The sequence below is a fragment of the Solea senegalensis genome, linkage group LG1 (assembly GCF_019176455.1).
Source record: "Solea senegalensis isolate Sse05_10M linkage group LG1, IFAPA_SoseM_1, whole genome shotgun sequence".
NCBI lineage: Eukaryota > Metazoa > Chordata > Actinopteri > Pleuronectiformes > Soleidae > Solea > Solea senegalensis.
The window spans coordinates 42,266,681-42,286,171 of NC_058021.1; the positions used below are offsets into that span (position 1 = coordinate 42,266,681).

At 39.8% G+C, this 19,491-nt stretch overlaps 1 protein-coding gene across 2 annotated transcripts in view; it reads left to right on the forward strand.

The window, feature by feature from the left end:
• The window catches only part of LOC122779934 (retinal-specific phospholipid-transporting ATPase ABCA4-like), a 40,196-nt gene that overhangs the window by 12,560 nt on the left and 8,145 nt on the right, over positions 1-19,491 (forward strand). Inside the window, exons 15-41 of one of the 2 annotated variants that reach the window (XM_044042624.1) lie at positions 1,007-1,183; positions 2,575-2,797; positions 2,928-3,149; positions 3,277-3,481; positions 3,730-3,822; positions 4,588-4,815; positions 5,472-5,649; positions 6,166-6,297; positions 6,395-6,534; positions 6,607-6,744; positions 7,713-7,894; positions 8,529-8,640; positions 8,927-9,132; positions 10,378-10,432; positions 10,710-10,769; positions 11,444-11,595; positions 11,781-11,905; positions 12,015-12,113; positions 13,162-13,443; positions 13,879-13,911; positions 14,005-14,110; positions 14,208-14,282; positions 14,551-14,720; positions 15,297-15,474; positions 15,557-15,672; positions 16,445-16,592; positions 18,168-18,291. In XM_044042624.1, the coding sequence (XP_043898559.1) occupies positions 1,007-1,183; positions 2,575-2,797; positions 2,928-3,149; positions 3,277-3,481; positions 3,730-3,822; positions 4,588-4,815; positions 5,472-5,649; positions 6,166-6,297; positions 6,395-6,534; positions 6,607-6,744; positions 7,713-7,894; positions 8,529-8,640; positions 8,927-9,132; positions 10,378-10,432; positions 10,710-10,769; positions 11,444-11,595; positions 11,781-11,905; positions 12,015-12,113; positions 13,162-13,443; positions 13,879-13,911; positions 14,005-14,110; positions 14,208-14,282; positions 14,551-14,720; positions 15,297-15,474; positions 15,557-15,672; positions 16,445-16,592; positions 18,168-18,291 (3,959 nt within the window). The remainder of the gene's footprint in view (positions 1-1,006; positions 1,184-2,574; positions 2,798-2,927; positions 3,150-3,276; positions 3,482-3,729; positions 3,823-4,587; positions 4,816-5,471; positions 5,650-6,165; positions 6,298-6,394; positions 6,535-6,606; positions 6,745-7,712; positions 7,895-8,528; positions 8,641-8,926; positions 9,133-10,377; positions 10,433-10,709; positions 10,770-11,443; positions 11,596-11,780; positions 11,906-12,014; positions 12,114-13,161; positions 13,444-13,878; positions 13,912-14,004; positions 14,111-14,207; positions 14,283-14,550; positions 14,721-15,296; positions 15,475-15,556; positions 15,673-16,444; positions 16,593-18,167; positions 18,292-19,491) is intronic. The other variant, XM_044042636.1, reaches the window with a different exon arrangement.

Below are 19,491 nucleotides of genomic sequence, written 5' to 3' on the forward strand. Positions count from 1 at the left end.
ATTCATCGTCGAGACATGAAATGAACATTTCTTTTTTATTCATTCATTGTCGTGTGACAGTCCTTTGAGTGCTTAGATTCACCGTTTCCTTTTTGTGGTGGTTTCAATATATCGTGTCCAGTGAAGGCCACATGGTGAGCAGTGGATAGGATTGTTGCCTTCATGCAGTTTTGGGAGTGTGTGTGTGGGTGTGTGTGTGTGTGTGTGTGTGTGTGTGGGTTCACTTCAGTTTCCTCCCACAGTCTGAAAACATGCAGATTAGATTCAGTGGACACTCAAAATTGACTGTAGGTGTGAATGATCGTGTCTCTGTGATGGTCATGTGATGCAGCCCAGAGGATAAACAGTTAATCCATCAGTCAATCCTGAGTATAATGTCATGACTTTATTTGATGACCACAAAGAAAATAGGGAAGATTTGTACTGTGCAAAAGTCTTGTCATTAGAATCGTAACAATGCTTAAATGACTCTACAGTATAATTATTCTTCATCACTTTATGAAAACAGTTTTAAAATAACATATTTGTCAACTTCTACAGATTCACATGTCAAGTGTTTGTTGTGACCTTTAAAAAAAAGCTCTGTTGAACCTGGAGATGGAAAAAAAAACAAAACAATATCAAAGCAAACGGATTTGTTCCATTCCTGTTTGTGTTAACAATCCCCGCCCCTTAATCCTCTCATACATTCATTTACACACAGTATATCAACAGTCTTCAACTGTTTGTAGTAAAGCAACAAACCCAGTGGGACTCGATTCAATTATCAGATTGTACCAGGGCTTTGCCTCGGACTTATCCGCTTAACTGAAAACAGTGTGCGTGTGTGTGTGTGTGTGTGCAGTGTGTGTGTGTGTGTGTGTGTGTGCGTGTGTGTGTGTGTGTGTGTGCATGCGTGTGTGTGTGTGTGTTGCTGCTTTACACACTTGAGGATGTTTTGACTCATGAAAATGCTGGAATGTTTCAGTTGTGATGTTGACACGTGTCACGGTGCGTCCTCTCTCAGGTACTGGGACCCCGGCCCCAGAGCTGACCCCATGGAGGACCAGAGGTACCTGTGGGGGGGCTTTGCCTACCTGCAGGACATGATCGAACACGGCATCATCAAGATTCACACGGGCAGGGACTGGCCACTCGGGGTCTACGTCCAGCAGATGCCTTATCCATGTTACGTGGATGACCTGTGAGTTTGTACAGAGCTTCACACGCAACTTTACAGAATAACATCAGAGCCAGACAATAATACAATGAGGACATGTCAACAAACGGCATGTAAACAAATACAAAGATAAAATGCTGATAAAATCCTAGAGAAAAAAAGACTTGTGCAAATATAAGCAGCGTGTGTCATAAAGCAGCACTGTCTGTTCTGACTTTAAAGTCTAATTACAATGTTGCCACAAGCAGACGTGTGAGTGTTCACAGCATGAATGTGTCAGACAAAGACCACTGAAAAGGATCATATGAAGAGATGCAGCGAGTGTTTCTCATCTCTGTCAGCGCTGGTGTTGTTGAGAGACCAGAGAGTAAAGTGTTACAGCATTACAAAGCATCATTCTATTCATGCAATAACTAGAGAGAAACACCAGAGAGCATCAGAAGCTTAACAAATCATTCAGTCATTATTTGATATGAGTCCTTTATTTTTGCTACTGTCGAGTGTTTGTTCTTAAGAAGCCAAAGTTCATGAATTCATCCTCATGAATACACACAATATTATTGGCTTTAAAATGTGTCCCCCAATATGATGCAAGACCATCTGCAACTATTCTATGTTTATTTATTTTACACACTAAATAAAATGTAAATCTACATTTGCTAAGTATGGAAGCCCATTTCCACCTGAAAAAAAGAGGTCAAACTTATAAACCTTGATAATAAAAATATCCTCAAAGTAAATTATGAGGCTTCACATCCCATAGTTTACATTGTATACTTTCTCCATCAACTTCCTTTTACACCTATATACGATATTTGGGTACACAACAGGGGCTACATTGATTAACATAGTGTTCAAAGCATTTACTAACTGTTAATTCATGTTTTAAGTAAATATTACATGATGTTATTCAGGTTAATGAAGGTATTATTCATTCATTAGAATTCAAAGGGTTTATAAAGATACCAGTAGTGTCAGTTAACACTGAATAAGCATTACTTAACTATAATGAAGCATTTGTTAACCTTTGTTAACCTTTGACCCTTATTGTGAAGTGTCAATAAGAAAAACATAAAGATGTTAAATTAGCCTTACATGAGCACCATGTGTTAACCATTGTTAACACTTTACAATAAGGATCACAATCAAAGGTAATAATGGTTAAAATAATGATTATTTAGTGCTATATTATACATCAATGAAGGGACTTAAACAGTTGCTGACATTATCAGTAGCTTTATAGACCCTTGAATGATTTGAACAACATTGATAAACGTTAATTAAATGCTTATGACATCATTAACGGATGTCAATGAATGTGTCCTTATTGTAAAGTGTGTTTAAGCACCGTGAGCATAAGGTATTTAAAAATACATGTCCTCCTCCTCCTCCTCCTCCTCCTCCTCCTCCTCCAGCTTCATGATCACACTGAACCGCTGCTTCCCCATGTTCATGGTCTTGGCCTGGATCTACTCCGTGTCCATGACGGTGAAGAGCATCGTGCTGGAGAAGGAGCTGCGCCTCAGGGAGACCCTCAAGGCCATGGGGGTGGACGGCAGGGCCATCTGGGCCACGTGGTTCATTGACAGCTTCATCATGATGACAGCGAGCACAGCACTGCTCACCTCCATCATCATGGTGAGGAGGAGAGAGAGATGGTGCCCCCTTGTGGGATATATATACATATACATATACAGTGTATATAAAACCACTTTTTAGTTTGCTTACTTTGACACGTTCAGACACTGACTGTCTCTTTTCCTCTCAGGGTGGGAAGGTGCTGAATTACAGTGACCCCGTCCTGGTTTTCCTCTTCCTGCTGACGTTCACTGTCACCACCATCATGCAGTGTTTCCTGATGAGCGTCTTCTTCAACAAGGCCAATCTGGCAGCTGCATGCAGCGGCATCATCTACTTCACCCTCTACCTGCCTCACATCCTGTGCTTTGCGTGGCAGGACCGCGTTACAACAAACATGAAGCTGGCTGCTGTGAGTCTACTCAACAGTACCAACAAAAAGGAGCTAATAGAAATACATATATATATATATGTATACAATTATTTCATACTACTGCATTTAACATCTGCAACGTCCGCACTTGTCCCCATTCCTTCAGAGCTTGTTGTCTCCAGTGGCTTTTGGCTTCGGGACAGAATACCTGTCACGCTACGAGGAGCAGGGTCTGGGTCTGCAGTGGGACAACATCCAGACCAGCCCGTTAGAGAAAGACACTTACTCCTTCCTCACCTCCATCCTCATGATGATGTTTGACGCTGTTCTCTATGCTGTGCTGGCCTGGTATCTGGACAACGTCTTCCCAGGTTGGCCTGTTAATATATCAACTCAACTCAACTCAACTTTATTCTATTCTATTCTATTCTATTCTATTCTATTCTATTCTATATGATATAGCACCAAGGGCAGAAACCATGTTACAATGTTATAGAGGGAAGAGAAACCTAAGAGTTGACACAATAAGTGAACACTAGACATCAGAACCAGACTGAAACATGTATATATCTGTATTTACACATAGCTGATGATGTATCTATCTTTGTGTCCCTCACAGGACAGTACGGCATCGGTCAGAAATTCTACTTCCCCTTTCAGCCGTCGTACTGGCACAGATCTGCTCCGTCTCACACCAAAATGGCTGAACCAGGTTCGTGTAGAGGTTGTCGCTCCTCGTGAAAGTGGCAGATAAAAGATTTGGGAGCCAGTTTGAGAGGAAAGATGAAGATATTTAAGTATTTAAACTGTTCTAGAAAGACGTTCATTCCCAGAGCAGGAACAACATCGGAGTCTTCTTCAGGGAAGTTTAGGAGGACGTCTCTTAACAGTTAAGATCTGAACCCTGAGTCCTTCCTCTGAAGAATGGTCCTTTTCACCATAATGTTGGAAGAATTAGACACATTATAATAATATAATAATTCTAATATAAACACAAATACAATATGCAGTAAACATACTATGTACTGCTGCATATTCTCCATATTTACATTTTATTTAAACTTCATTCTGATCAATTCAGTTGACATGTTTCCAGATGATCACATGTCATATCAGACTGGAGTCAAATGAAAACAAATGGAACATGTGACCGTCACACACACACACACACACATCCATGTTAATCCACTTATAAACTAAGACTTTTTATTCACACATATGTAAATCACCTTTTAGTTGTAGTCTATTGTGATATTATATATATGTATATATATACATATACATATATATATATATATATATATATATATATATATTTATATTTATATATATACAGTATATATAACAGTGTCATCTGGAGATGATGGAGGTCAGGATACATGTCGTCAGTGACCGTCAGTGACCGTCAGTGACCGTCAGTGACGTTTTCACGTGTGAGTGATCTGAAACCAGACGTTTCACTCTCCGCCTCCTCCAGATCCTGAGAAACTCGAGCCACAGAACGTGGAGAAGGACGCTGAGCGCAGGGCCACACCAGAGACGTACACCTGCAACGGCCCAGGCAGCAGGAAACACACCTGCAAACACCAGGAGAAGAGGGAGCAACTGGAGAGAGAGAAGGAGCTGCAGAGAAAACAACAACAACAACAACAACAGGAAAGTCCACATCAGGATGAGGAGCAGTGTCAGGACTCTGGGAAGGAAGGTGAGGAGGAAAAACTACAGAATAATACACAACTGAAGCCTGAAATCCACTGATACTGGACTGAGGTTGACATGAGGCCTCTGAGGACACCTGCTGGACAGGCAGGGTAACACACCACACCTGGAAAAAAAGGCAGTTTGATTTTCAGTTAACATGTAAACATCATCCAAAAACTTTCTTTAATTAGCCAGTCTTCTTTTCCAGAGCCAGGTAGAATGTATTTATTTATTTATTTGTTTGTTTGTTTATTAATGATTTATTGTTTTCTTTAACCATATTTGCTACCTGTAGGAGGTGATTATACTGTATGTTCTGAGTTGTTTGGTGTTTCTATATAAAACTAAATTATATGTGTGTGTGTGTGTGTGTGTGTGTCAACAAAAAAGCAAAACCAAACAAGAAAACAAAAAGGGGGAAACAATTTTTATTTAAAAGAGGTAAATAAAAAATGAAAACTTCAAAAATACGAAAAAAAGAAGAAAAGGGAAAGTTAAAAAGGTTAGTTTTAAAAATCATTAAAGACAAGATGTTTAAAAATGAATCTTCACGGTTTAGTTAAACGTAAGAACTGGACATTTTTAAGGGTTTAAGTGAAAGAAAGTTTAATAAAAGGACCCGAGATTGTTCAACCTTTTTCTATGTGTCTTCTAACGCAGGTCAGTTGTTCTATGAGCCCGAGCCCGTGGGTCTGACGATGGGAGTTCAGATCCAGGACCTGGTCCAAACGTATGAGGGAAGCTCTCGTCCAGCGGTGAACGGCCTCAACCTGAATTTCTATGAAGGTCAGATCACCTCCTTCCTCGGTCACAACGGCGCCGGAAAAACCACGACCATGTAAGTGGAAACGAGAGTTTCTGAAATAGTTGAACTCTTAGAACACAGAGCAACAGAACTTGTCTTATATCCTTTCTTTTCAGCACAATCCAGACAATATGATGATGATTATTACTATTTAAAGACACCTGAGCAAAAAGTACTCAACATGTTTCAAATCGGGTTGAATCTTTGGAACTACGTCACAGTTCAAAGTTCACTTGCTCTATTTTGTGACTTCTGCACAATTATTGTTACTTTATATCACTATTAAAATGAGTCCTAACTTTGACTGTAATAAATGTGATAATTACAAGTGAATATCTAGTTATTACTATTATAAAAACACCAATGTTTTCCATTTATAGTGTATCTTTAATTCTCTCTTTTCTATAGGAATATAAAAACGTTTTCATTGTCACACCAAACATGTGACCACGACTGTACTGTTGGACAGTACCAAACTAAAATTGTCTGTCGATGGATGAATCAGAGATTGACTTTGGCCACGCCTCTGTGTTTGCTTTTCTTTCTTAGGTCCGTCCTGACTGGACTGTTTCCTCCGACATCTGGCACAGCCTTCATCTATGGACGAGACATTAGGACGGACATGGACGTGGTCCGCTCCTCTCTGGGCATGTGTCCACAGTACAACATCCTCTTCAAACAGTAAGTTACACTGAAGATGCTTGAGGTTGACTTCAGCGTGACGACATTAGAAGACTCTCCTCACACATGTGACCATGGTGCTTTGCTTCTGTTGCAGTCTCACAGTGGAGGAGCACATCCTGTTCTACTCCCTGCTGAAGGGTCGCACCCAGGAGGAGGCAGAGCAGGAGGTGGAGGACATGCTGGAGGACCTGGGGCTGCCTCACAAGAGAGACGACGAGGCTCAGAACCTCTCAGGTCAGTTTACACTTCTGTGTGTGTGTGTGTGTGTGCGCTCTAGACGACTCCACATGTTTCATTACTTTACAGGAGGAATGCAGAGGAAACTGTCTGTTGCCATGGCGTTTGTCGGAGGGTCAAAGGTCGTCATCCTGGACGAGCCCACCTCGGGAGTAGACCCGTATTCCAGGAGATCAATTTGGGATCTTCTACTGAAGTACAGAAACGGTAACCAAACAAATATGAAAGGTTTAGCAGCGTTCACTAGTGAATGTGTTTGTTTCAGCTCAGTCTCCCTGACTTTATCAGAGAACATATGCAATCACCTACATATGTGACCATTGATATTTACATATTTATTTTAATTTTTCATTTATTTACAGCGCCCCCTCTCCCTCTTCATAGATATTTGTACATATTTTCTGTATTCTCTACGTTCTCTATTTGCTGTTGTACAAAAATATCTAAAACTTTGAATAAAATAGCAAAATAAAATAAACAGGTGGTAAAAAGAAAATGGAACAACAATAATAATCAGTCAGTGTTCAAAACATTCAAAGCAACACAAGACTGTACCTTACTGTTTTACACAAACACTAAATCATCAGAGTCATCTGAAGCTTTTGCAGCGTCTCTCTCTCTCTGTCTCTCCCCCTCTCTCTCTCTCCGTCTGTCTCTGTCTCTCTCTCTGTCTGTCTGTCTGTCTGTCTGTCTCTCTCCCCTGAGGCATTGAATTAAGCAGTGATGGGATCAAACAGAAAAATTCAGCTCCACAGTTACAACAAATGCAACACTATGTAGTCATAAAATCAATGTGTATTTTACAATCTGTTGAGAAAGACCCTTAAAGCTATGGCAATTTTTACTATAATCATTTTTATATTATATATTATATATATCCCAGCAGCAGGGCTTTTTGTCAGCATGTCACGAAGAACATTTCATTTTGTGAATACATAATATATTATATATTATTTTGAAATATAATATAGTGGTTCGTATTGTTGCCTCACAGCAGGACGGTCACTGGTTTGATGTACCGGGTTCTTCGGTTTCCTCTTAAAAGTCCAAAAGCGTGTCAACTGTACACTCTCCATTGACTGAGAGTGAATGTTTGATCATTTCTCTGATCATTGATCATCATAAAGCAGTAGACGACGCGTGATTGAGTGAAACTTGTTGTCATGCTGGTGCAGACCGCACAGTGATTCTGTCCACGCATCACATGGATGAGGCCGACCTGCTGAGTGACCGCATCGCCATCCTCTCCAAGGGACATCTGCACTGCTGTGGATCCCCGCTCTTCCTCAAGAACTGTTTCGGGGTGGGTTTCTATCTGACTTTGGTGCGACGCATGAAGGACCTGAAGAAGAAGGAGGTGAGGATTCATGACAAGTTGTTGCTGTTGTTGTTGTTGCCTCTGTTACCAACTTCCTGTTTACAGTTTGTGACGGAATTATCTGGAATGATCATATCTCATCACATCTCTGTCGATACTAATAAGATTTGATGTTAAAGATGTTATTTGTGACTCGGACACAGAAACAGTTCAAATGGTTCAGTCCATTCTAATCAGAAGTCTAAAGAACACAGGAAAAAAGCAGTCATTGAGGTAATCACAGGTACACGTGCAGGTACAGGAAGTGAAGACCCCTGAAATAAGAGAAAGGAAAACAGACAATGCACAAATAAAAATAAATGAACGAAGCCTATGGAAGCCCATTTCTGTCAGAAAAAAGAGCCTCAATAATAAAAATATCCTCAAAGTAAGTCGAAATTATGAGATAAAAAGTCAAAATTATGAGATTAATTCATAATTATGAGATAAAAAGTCTCTTTTTTTCTGGTGGAAATTGGCTTCCATAAAGCATGGATGTGACAGGTATGAACAGGTATTCTATTCTAATCCTAATCCAGATCACGGATTTGGTGGCAATGTACATTTATGTCATGTCTGAAAAGTTTAAGTCATGGTGGAGTGATGAAAACACTTTGTCTTCTCTCTCTGTCAGAATGACTGTGATTGTGCCTCCGACTGCTCCTGCGCCTGCTCCATATGCACCAGATACAAAGACCAGTCCCAGAACCAGAACCAGAACCAGCATCCCGACAGAGTCCTGGACGGTAAGAGTCTTCTCTGTAGTGGAGTACACACACACACAGAAACAACAAGACATTTTTAATGACTCCAGAGTCTTTTCTTGTCTTCCTTCTGCCCGAGGACTTGGAGTCTGAACTCCATGATGTTGTCTAACATTAATTACTCTATAATTCATGCTGTTACTTAATAATAGTGTTCGTTTTTGCATCATAAGCACTTTCTCTGTCGGTGATATTTGATATTTTGGGAAGACTTTGTTTTATTCTTTGATACTTCCTCCATTTGTGTTTTTTTTTGTTCTCTTTTCAGGGGACATAGACAACATCACCAGCCTCATTCACTACCATGTCCCAGACGCTAAACTGATTGAGACCATTGGACAGGAGCTGACCTACCTGCTCCCCAATAAAGGATTCAAGCATCGGGCGTATGCTAGTCTGTTCAGGGAGTTGGAGGAAACTCTCTCTGATTTGGGCCTCAGCAGCTTTGGCATCTCAGATACTTCATTAGAGGAGGTACACACACGCTTCTCCTCATTCACCTTAAATACTTGACTGTTGTCTACCGCCGTGGCTCTCACACTGTGCTATGTCAGCTTCCTCTGATGGAAACATTAGACAAATAACAAAATAATAATATTAAATGACATTAACTGTAATTAAATTCAATTATTCATAGATAAGTCACCTTATCTCCCACTTCATCTTCATCTAATTTCACGATCAGTTTGTGAAGTATATGTGAGGAAGAGGAGGAGGATGATGAGAGAGAAAATGATCTTAATGGGAATAAATCTGTAAGTAATGGCGTTACTTTGGTATAAAAGGTTTGACATCCACTGCTCTACTGCTTCGTTTATGTTGCCAGTGCTTTACTTGAGTTCAACTTTACAATATATCTGTTCAATATTTACCGTGTCATAAATTTGAAACAACACGGAGCATTACCAGTTAAGGTCAAATATGAAATACTCCATTTTACTGCAGTGATGAGAACCTAAACATACATAATTGTCTCTCATTTTGATGTATTGCATTTTTTATTAACTGTCATAGAATAAAACTCACAATCAAAATTCCAATTAGTCTTGATTAATCAGTTAGTAATTGATTACTAAATAATCACCAGCTGTTTTGATATTTGATCAACTGCACAAAATACTTTGTGTTTGCTCACTTCATGTTCCATGCTGCCTGGGTGCTACGTGGTTTGCAGTAACATGGGCCTTACATGGGAGCACATATGGGCAAACATGAGTGGGGTCACCATGGAAACCAAGGACAAACCTGCTTAGGAGCAATAATATCTTATGAGGGTTAGTAACTGCTCTGAAGCTTTAGTGTCGTTTCTCATTTCTCTGGACGAGAGCACGTACCCAAAGATTTACTCACCTTTTATTTATAACGTAGTTTTCACTCAGCTGTTGACCAGCATGTTTGATCATGACCATGTCTGTGTGTGTTGTTATATTTGAAGCTCGGGAGGGAGAGCACGTCGTCTTCTAACTGCAGACTCTGCACTTGAACTCAGTGTGACTGAAAACCTGCTGTATTATGTACAGTATTATATGTATGTATTTATAATCACACTGAGTGTAGAAAGGCAATTCTTATTGTTCAATGTTCATATTTCATAATAATAATAATAATAATATTAATATAAATCGGGCACCGCCATCTTAAACTAATAATAATAAATCAAATGAAATGCTGGAACTTCAGGATGTTATTTTTAATGTGTGAAAAACTTTTTCTCACCAGATTTTCATAAAGGTCACTGCAGATGGAGAAGCAGAGAATAATGCCACCACTCCTGGTAAATATCACCACTGATAATATTCTCCGTGGCCTTTTCCTGGAATGGAATCTCTGACCCGTTGTCTGTGACTGTCCTGTGTGTGTTTGTGATACATCTGCCTCACACCTTGTTGTTGTTGTTGTTGTTGTTGTTGTTGTTATGCTGCTGCCACTGTTGTGTGTGTCACCTTGGACGAACTTCACTTGTGCTGTGGTGCATGATTTGTCAGTGTTAACCCTTTAGTTTGTGTGTGTGTGTGTGTGTGTGTGTGTGTGTTGTGTGTGTCACACTCCAGAGCAGTGGATGTTACAGCGGAGAAAAAACAACAGCAGCGCTGCTGTAGAGGGAGATGAAGGTCAGAGACCCGAGAGTCTCTTTTGTTTTTCCTTCTTTTTCTTCCGTCTACTGGACCTGGTCACTTAGATGCTTTAATGTAGATGTATCACACCAGGGCACTTTCAAATATGTTTGAATTCTATGGCAATAAATCATTTAAAGGTCCAGTCGTGTAAGACGTAGCGCCATCTGATGGTGAGACTGCAGACTGTAATAAACAGAGGACTTTCCTCAGTGTTTCAGGGAACTACGGTGGCCTTTACATACCAAAATGGATGTTGACTTCTGCATCAAAATGCAAAATAAGCACACTGTGGTCGGAGATGGCGAAACAAAATGGCAGCGTGCGTAACGTAAATAGTCATTTTACACTTCTATATTAAATGTGTCTCTTATATGTCCCTTACTGGACCTTTACGGTCACATGCATGAGAGTGATCCAGGTCTGGGGAGATGAACATGTTCACGAAACCTTCAGCAATGTGTTGATGCTTCTGTGCACAGCTCTGCTTCACATTCTCATCCTCACTGGTTTAGATCTCGTTTAGAACTAATCAATAAACAACAATAATAACAATAACTTGTTAGTCGCTGAACCCAAACCTGCTTCTCCAGCTGTCTCTTTTGCAAATGTTGCTTTCCCTCCTTACTGAATAATACTTACTCTCTATCTGTTTTATTCTTCGACGCCAGAGCATAACGGTGTGAATGGTGCATCAGACAGCAGTGCAGGAAAGGGCTCCGTGCAGGTGAAAGGTGGCGCTCTGGTGTTGAAGCAGTTCCATGCACTGCTGGTGAAGAGGTTCCACCACGCCACGAGAAGCAAGAAAGACTTCCTGGCTCAGGTTTGTGTTGGTCACAGTGGACAGAAGTCCTGTAACGCGGCTGCAGCTTGTGTCCATGCGTGGACTGTAACTGTAGTGTTTTATGAAACTTTTTGATAGTTTGGCTTTCATCATAGACAAATGAAGGCTTCAGGTAACGGTTTATCTTCTCTGATGTCTGACTTTCTCCTGTCACTTGTTTCCAGATCGTCCTCCCTGCCAGTTTCATCCTGATCGCTCTGGTCTTCACCACGATTGTCCCTCCTTTTGGGGAATATCCCAGTCTCACTTTGACACCATGGATGTACGGACAGCAGCTCTTCTTCTTCAGGTTAGACCTTTTATACTTGACAGTATTACAGATTACAGATTATCAGATTAAAACTGATGAAATGTCTCGGTCTGATTTTGTTTCCTCTCATTTCCTCTTCTCTACATAGTAACGAGCGACCTTTTGACCCTAAAATGAAACACTTCACAGAGTCGCTGTTGGGCCGACCGGGCCTGGGGACTCGCTGCATGGAGGGAGAACCACTGGGGTAAGTGACCCACTGGGGTAAGTGACCCACTGGGGTAAGTGACCCACTGGGGTTAGAGAACCACTGGGGTAAGTGACCCACTGGGGTAAATCTCAGTTTGGTAGATTGAGATTTTATTATTGAATGAACCCTCCTAGAAAAAAAACATTTGCAATGTGAATGAATTATTATTATTAAAAACAGGATCGAGACAAGTGCTTATTATCCTCCATTTTGATCCATTTTGTGATTTGTTCTCTTTTGCATGTAAACACATAAAATGATGCCAGAAATAAATAAATTAAGAAATGTTGAAAAATATTAGAAATGGAATTATTTATCAATTAGTTATAACACAAATTATTAAAATGGATGATAAGCAAAAACCCAGAACATGATAATCATAAAAGGAAAATGTAATATATGATAAATAAATAAATATATATATATATATATAATATATATAGGTATTCAAATGAGAGGGTCACTGTACGTTGGCGCTGTAATCTGCCTCTTGTTACCTGTCACTTTTTCCTCTATGTGTAGAAAAGATGCTGTCAATTTATTAATTTTTCCTTATACAGTATTTTTATTCATACATCTACAGTTTTTTTGGACATTTAAAGGCAGCGATTTTGCTCGTATTCACACGTTTAACAGACTCAAACTTGCCAGTTTATTTATGGGATTTCTTCTCAGCAAATTGGTTTTTGCTTGTGAGAGCATCCCTAAATGTGGACGTGTGATTTTTAATGATTCAGTGACAATAAAGGCACTTTGAACTTTTGTGTTGTGGGGAAAGACAAATCATCTTTCATCATCCGTCGTACACTGACTTCAGATTTCTTTGGAGCAAAAATGCACATGATTATTTCTAAGACTCCACATTTAATTCAGCAGGAGTGCACACATGGAATCTCTGCTTCTGCTTCTTTCTCTTCTTATTGTGCGGTGTTTACTGCATCCATTGGCGTCCACAATGCTTCTGTGGTGTATTATGACCAACTCACATACATTCAGCACAGCTAAATGCTCCATCACATAACCAATAATAACCAACCCTTCCCAGAATGCCCTGCAGTAACGGCACATCAGAGTGGCTGTATCCTGACGTCTCCCCCGTGGTCAGCAACATCTTACAGAGTCCTGAGTGGAACCAGAGGAACCCGTCACCGTCCTGTCTTTGCAGCACCGGTAACAAGTTGACCATGATGCCGGTGTGTCCGGCCGGCGCCGGAGGACGTCCTCCTCGCCAGAGGACTGAAGCCACGGGAGACACAATTCTGGATCTGACAGACCGCAACATCTCGGACTACCTGGTGAAGACCTACCCCAGTCTCATCAGAACCAGGTTTATATTCTGATTCCATTTACATACAAATTTACATAATCAAGGTTTGTCACATGTGTTTGAAATAGAATGTTTACATTTTGATCTGGAAGACTCGTCCCCTCACGTGTCACATTTCAATGTTTTCAACGGACCCTCCGAACACGAGCCGTGGAGCCGTGGAGCCGTGTCCATGGTGGTTGCCATCCATTTTGCATGCTTCCATCTTTTCTCGGATATTTACTCCATTGTGGGAGACATCCCACAATCTCCCCGCAACAAACCATTTAACTATCGGCTTTTTACGACAGGAAGTTTCTAAATGATAAAAAGTGTTAAATCCCTCAACAAAGGAAAATGCTTCATAATCCAAAAAAAAAACTGCAGGTTATAACATTTCTCGGAACAGAACTATGACGTCTTTGATTATTAAACTTCTCCTTTTCTAATTCACAGTTTGAAGAGCAAATACTGGGTGAATGAACAGAGGTAATGGTTTTTGTTTATCTTCAGTCTTGTGCGAGACTGTACATGTGACTCATATCAGAACTTTAAAGAGAGTGTAAATCTTGCTGTGAACAGATATGGAGGTTTGTCAGTTGGAGGACAGCTGCCCGTCCTGACCCTGAACCCCCGAGACGTCCACAACGTTCTCCATCAGCTGGGACAGATGCTCAACATCACAGGGGTATTTCATGGATGTATATATTTGTTGTTTATCACATTAGTCAATATTTTTATTTATTTATTTATTTCTTTATTTATTTATTTCTTTACTTTCACAGGGCCCCTCCTCAGAACTGGCCCTGAGAGCGTTTGGTCCTTTCTTGCGATACATGGAAAGTGAATTTAATATAAAGGTTGGTGTGTTGGGAGCAGTTAACCACAAATAAACAAACATATGATGTGTTAAATGTACGTGCACTTTGCTTTCAGTTACAAACTTTTCAATTTCTAAAGCCTGACGCGTCTGTAAGTGCACGCTCTAATAGCTTTGCCTCCCACTTACAGTAATGAAGGTTTTATGGAACAGTCGACTGGCAGCTGTGTGTATTCTACATTAGGTTGTAATTATTGACTCAAAGGACAGTGAGGTGTATTTTAATTCACTCTGCTCTCCACTGTCAGGTTTGGTATAATAACAAAGGCTGGCACGCCATGGTGGCCTTCATGAATGTGGCCAATAATGCCATCCTGCGAGCCTTCCTACCCCCACCTGCCAATCCTGTGGCGTTTGGCATCACCGGCTTCAACCACCCTCTGAACCTCACCAAGGAGCAGCTCTCTGAAGTCACCGTGTGAGTGCAGATGCTCAACAATCAAAGATTACATCTCACACACACAAATCAAGCCGAACTGTAGATCAGTTAAATCTACTTAACAATCCTAAAAACGTGGCTTCAGGAGTCTGGTGTGTTCAGGGTCACCAGCACAGACTCCGCTGCTGTGTTTCAGACGGAGTCTGTGCTCCGCTCATGGAGGAAGAACTGAACTTTTTTTATAGTGCAGATGGAAACTAAACAAACGTGTCGTGCCGAGGCGAGTAGAGCCGCTGGAACTACGCCATCATTAATACAACAAAAAATGAACAGGATAATCAGAACAAGATGATTATGATTATATGATAAATAAAAACACACACATTAATCCCACTTTTCTTGATGACAGAGCAAAGCTGCTTCACACTGAAGTTCACCCTTTCACTCACACACTGCCAGCACAGCCATCAGCAGCAATGTGGGGTTAGGTGTGTTTGTGCATTAGACCAGCAGAGCCGGGAATCAAACCCACAACCTCACTCCACCACTGAACTACCGTCATCCCAAGTGTTTTTTCAACTTTCCTTTCCTTCAGTGATTGTCTCTGTTCCGCAGGTTGACCACCTCAGTGGACACCGTGGTGGCGATCTGTGTCATTTTTGCGATGTCCTTCATCCCCGCCAGCTTCGTCCTCTACCTCATCCAGGAGCGCGTCACCAAGGCCAAGCACCTGCAGTTTGTCAGTGGGGTCAGCCCTCTGGTTTACTGGGTGGCCAACTTCTTCTGGGATATGGTACAAATAATAATAAAGAGTGGATTCGACGCACAGTAAAAATGTGACTTAATGAAAGTGAATGTTCTCGTTTGTCTCTCAGATGAATTATTGTCTCAGCACTGCAATGGTGGTCGGCATTTTTGTGGCTTTTGACAAGAAGTGTTACACGTCAACATCCAACCTGCCAGCGCTCATTGCACTGCTTCTCCTCTATGGGTAAGAAATATTACTTTATTGATTGATTGATTGATTGATTGATTGACAGCTTTCTTCATCCCCAAACTGGAGAATTGTTGTGTTAAAGCATCATTTCATCATTTCAGCTGCACTTTGCAAACTATTCACATATATGAGGTAAAATATCGGGTGACAAGTGCGAGCAAACGACGTGATGATGGAGATTTCAAGTTAAAAGTCTCACATTAGCACTGTTTTAATCAGAAAATTGTCAAACGTGAGTTGCAAATAAAGTTCTGGAACAGACTGACGAGCTTGTACCTTCTACAGTATGACTACTAGCATACTGGAAATCAGACATTTTAACTGCACAGTTTTAGTCGTAATTTCAAGTTAAAAGTCCCACATCATTTCAAGATAATTGTCAAATTTGAGATGCACTAAATAAATAAAAACAAACATTTCTATCACTTCTGACCAGGACTGATGTTGTGTTCAGGACATCTATGGCTGCTGAATTGTTTTGACTTTAGTTTTACAGAAGTGTCCAGTTAAATCTGCCACATTAATAAACTTTTTCAACAATAACATGTTTTATTTATATATAGATTTATACTGAGCTGCCTCACCTGAAAACTACCTGTGAATCAGTCTGTAAAGTCTGTATGATGCTGAGTCGCTTTAGGTTTACAATATACTCACGGTGTGTAGTATTAAAGAATATGTAAATGTATATTAGTGAGTAGCAAGGAGGACATTAACACAGGATCTGTGTCTGTCTGTCTGTCTGTCTGTCTGTCTTCCCTTGCAGATGGTCAGTGACGCCCATGATGTATCCTCTGTCCTACGTCTTCAACATCCCAAGTACAGCGTACATCACTCTGTCCTGCATCAACCTGTTCATAGGCATCAACAGCAGCGCCGTCACCTTTGTCCTGGAGCTTTTTGAAAACAATCGGGTGACGACTTGTCATCAATATTATTATAGAATAGTTAAATGTTCACTCATCTTATATCAAATTTGACAAAGTGAAACTTAAACTTCATCCTGGCTTCGTCTGCAGCATGAACATCAGGAATATATAAGAATAAAAACAACAGTGAATTACACGTCATCACGTAACATTTTAAATCACCACGGTAACGTCGCCACTGCTTTCATGCAAACAACTTGAGGTTAAGTTCAGCCGGGATAACTGACAAAGCCCGGCTTCCTGACAGGATTCAGTCCATGTGAGAATTATTATACATGATTAACTGATTCTTCTTTATTATTCTGTCATACATGAAGAATATGTCTGAACAAGACGTGATTATTAAAACATACAGAGCAGCAAAAACACACAGTAAACAAATATCAAATAATCCTTTAATTCTAATCCCCAGGCTTTACAAACAAAGGAAGCCTACATTTAAACATCCATTCTCTTCTATTCTGTTGTCATCAGTGCACCAGAATATGTCAGTTATAGTGTTCTTAGAACATCACAGTAAGGACAATACAGCCATTTCACCTAAATCTCTTTTCTTCATTCAACATTTAAAATCTGCAAAACTTCAAGGTCGAGGAGACGGATTCTCGTTGTCCCTTTAACAGCGAACGTGTCGCAGACGACACGTTCGCGTAAACACACTTTACGTCAGCAAAAATTACAACAGTTTCTAAAAAGCTGACAAGTTGCAAGTGAAGGACGGAAGCCTGTGAATCAGTGTCTTTGTCACCACAGAGGAGAGAGTTGGAAAAGTTTCTATTTTCTGGCCTGTTTTTGAGACAAAGAATCAATCTAATGTTTTTTATCTCAATCTTATCTTTTACATTACATTACATTACATGTCATTTAACAGACGCTTCTATCCAAAGCGACTTACAAAAGTGCATTTAAACATTTGGGTACATATAAGAGCTAGAAGTAAGTAAGAGCTTCAAGTAGAACAAGCTATGAAGTGCTAGTCATAAGTGCGATGTACAAGTTTTTTTTTTGTTTTTTTGTTTTTTTTTTGTTTATCTTCATTTTAAATAGTTAATACACTATTTTAACATGCAGTACAATGTAAATAACTGCCAGATATTTGAAGATATTCTGAAAAAAATGGGCAAAAACACATTTTATGGTTAAAATAAGCAAAAAAAGGTGCAGACGGACATTTTGAGGTTTAGGTGTTAAAGGGTTATTTACTGAGAAACTAAGAACCACTGACTTCTTAATATATTTACTTTAACATAAGGCTCAACTCAATAATTATGCTTAATTTGAATGTATGTTCTTATTTGGGTTTTAACATAAATATGTTTGCCATTTTTCTTCAAACTTAGCCAGTAATTAGCTTGTAGTTGTGTTCTCGCTGCACAGTAGGTTATTAATGCCAATGTTTTATCACAGATGGTGTTTTTACTGTGTTTTTGCAACACTTTGAAAATGACATGATTGAAGTTAGTTCAGACAGTAACAGATTGATATTTATATGAACATGTCGTATCATTTCTGCTCTGTGGGGAAATGTGAATGTTTGAGTGTGAACAATTGTGTTTCCAGTCTTTGCTGATGATCAACGAGTGGCTGAAGAAACTCCTGCTGGTGTTTCCTCACTTCTGTCTGGGTCGAGGACTCATAGACATGGCCATGAACCAGGCTGTTACTGACGTTTATGCCAGGTTTGGTGAGTATCATCATTCCAGTGGAAACAATGGTTGACCTGTTACTCCTTTATACCCCATTTACATCTGTTTTACATCTGTTTTACGTCTGTTTTACGTCTGTTTTACGTCTGTTTTACATCTGTTTTACGCCCGCTTACGCCTGTTTTACGCCTGTTTTACGCCCGCTTTTACGCCTGTTTTACATCTGTTTTACGCCTGTTTTACATCCGCTTTACGCCTGTTTTACGTTTTACGCCCCGCTTTCGCCGCTTTTACGCTTGTTTTACATCTGTTTTACGCCTGTTTTATCTGTTTTACGCCTGTTTTACATCCGCTTTTACGCCTATTTTACGTCTGTTTTACATCCGCTTTACGTCTGTTTTACGTCTGTTTTACATCCGCTTTACATCTGTTTTACGTCTGGGTTACATCTGTTTTACATCTGTTTTACGTCGGTTTTACATCTGTTTTACATCTGTTTTACGTCCGTGCATCCCAAACATTATCTCTGTCACGACACTACATACCTATGTGTGTCTTTTGCATTGAAATGGATGTTACGCAATACTTCCTCTAGAGGGCAGTGCACTCGCAACTAGTGCTCGGTCCAAGAACAGAGAGAAATTAAAGTGGATTCACTTAAGACCACTGAATGTAAGTCGTCCTATTAATGCAATAGAACATGTCTGCAGTACTGGAGACTGCAGTTTCTAAATGTTTTTTTTGTTTAATTTCTTATGTACAGTACAATATAACGTATGAAGGTAAGACAGTTACAAAAAAGTAAAACAAAAAAATAACCCACATTATATTAATCAATCAATAATTAATATAAAATGATATCAAAATAAAAGGGTTCACAGTATCTAATGCATTATCAAGTTGAGGGTTATCTCACCTAATTACCACATTGCTCAATACTTTAAAGCTTTATTCCAGCAAAACACTAGAGTTGCATGTGGGGCAATTTCCTAATTAGCATAATTAGCTCATTATCAGGAAAATATAGATGGAATGATAATGAAAATGTGCAAATACTACATCTCAACTAGACTTTGTAACAGCTGCAGAGAGAAAAAGGATCATGTTTGTTTTATATCATTTTTCAACCTTATTTCTGCCACAACATAATCGACATTGAGAGAAAACCAAAAAGAAACTTCCACATCAAAGTTTTCATTCTTCATCTTATTATATAAGTAATATAAACTTATATAATA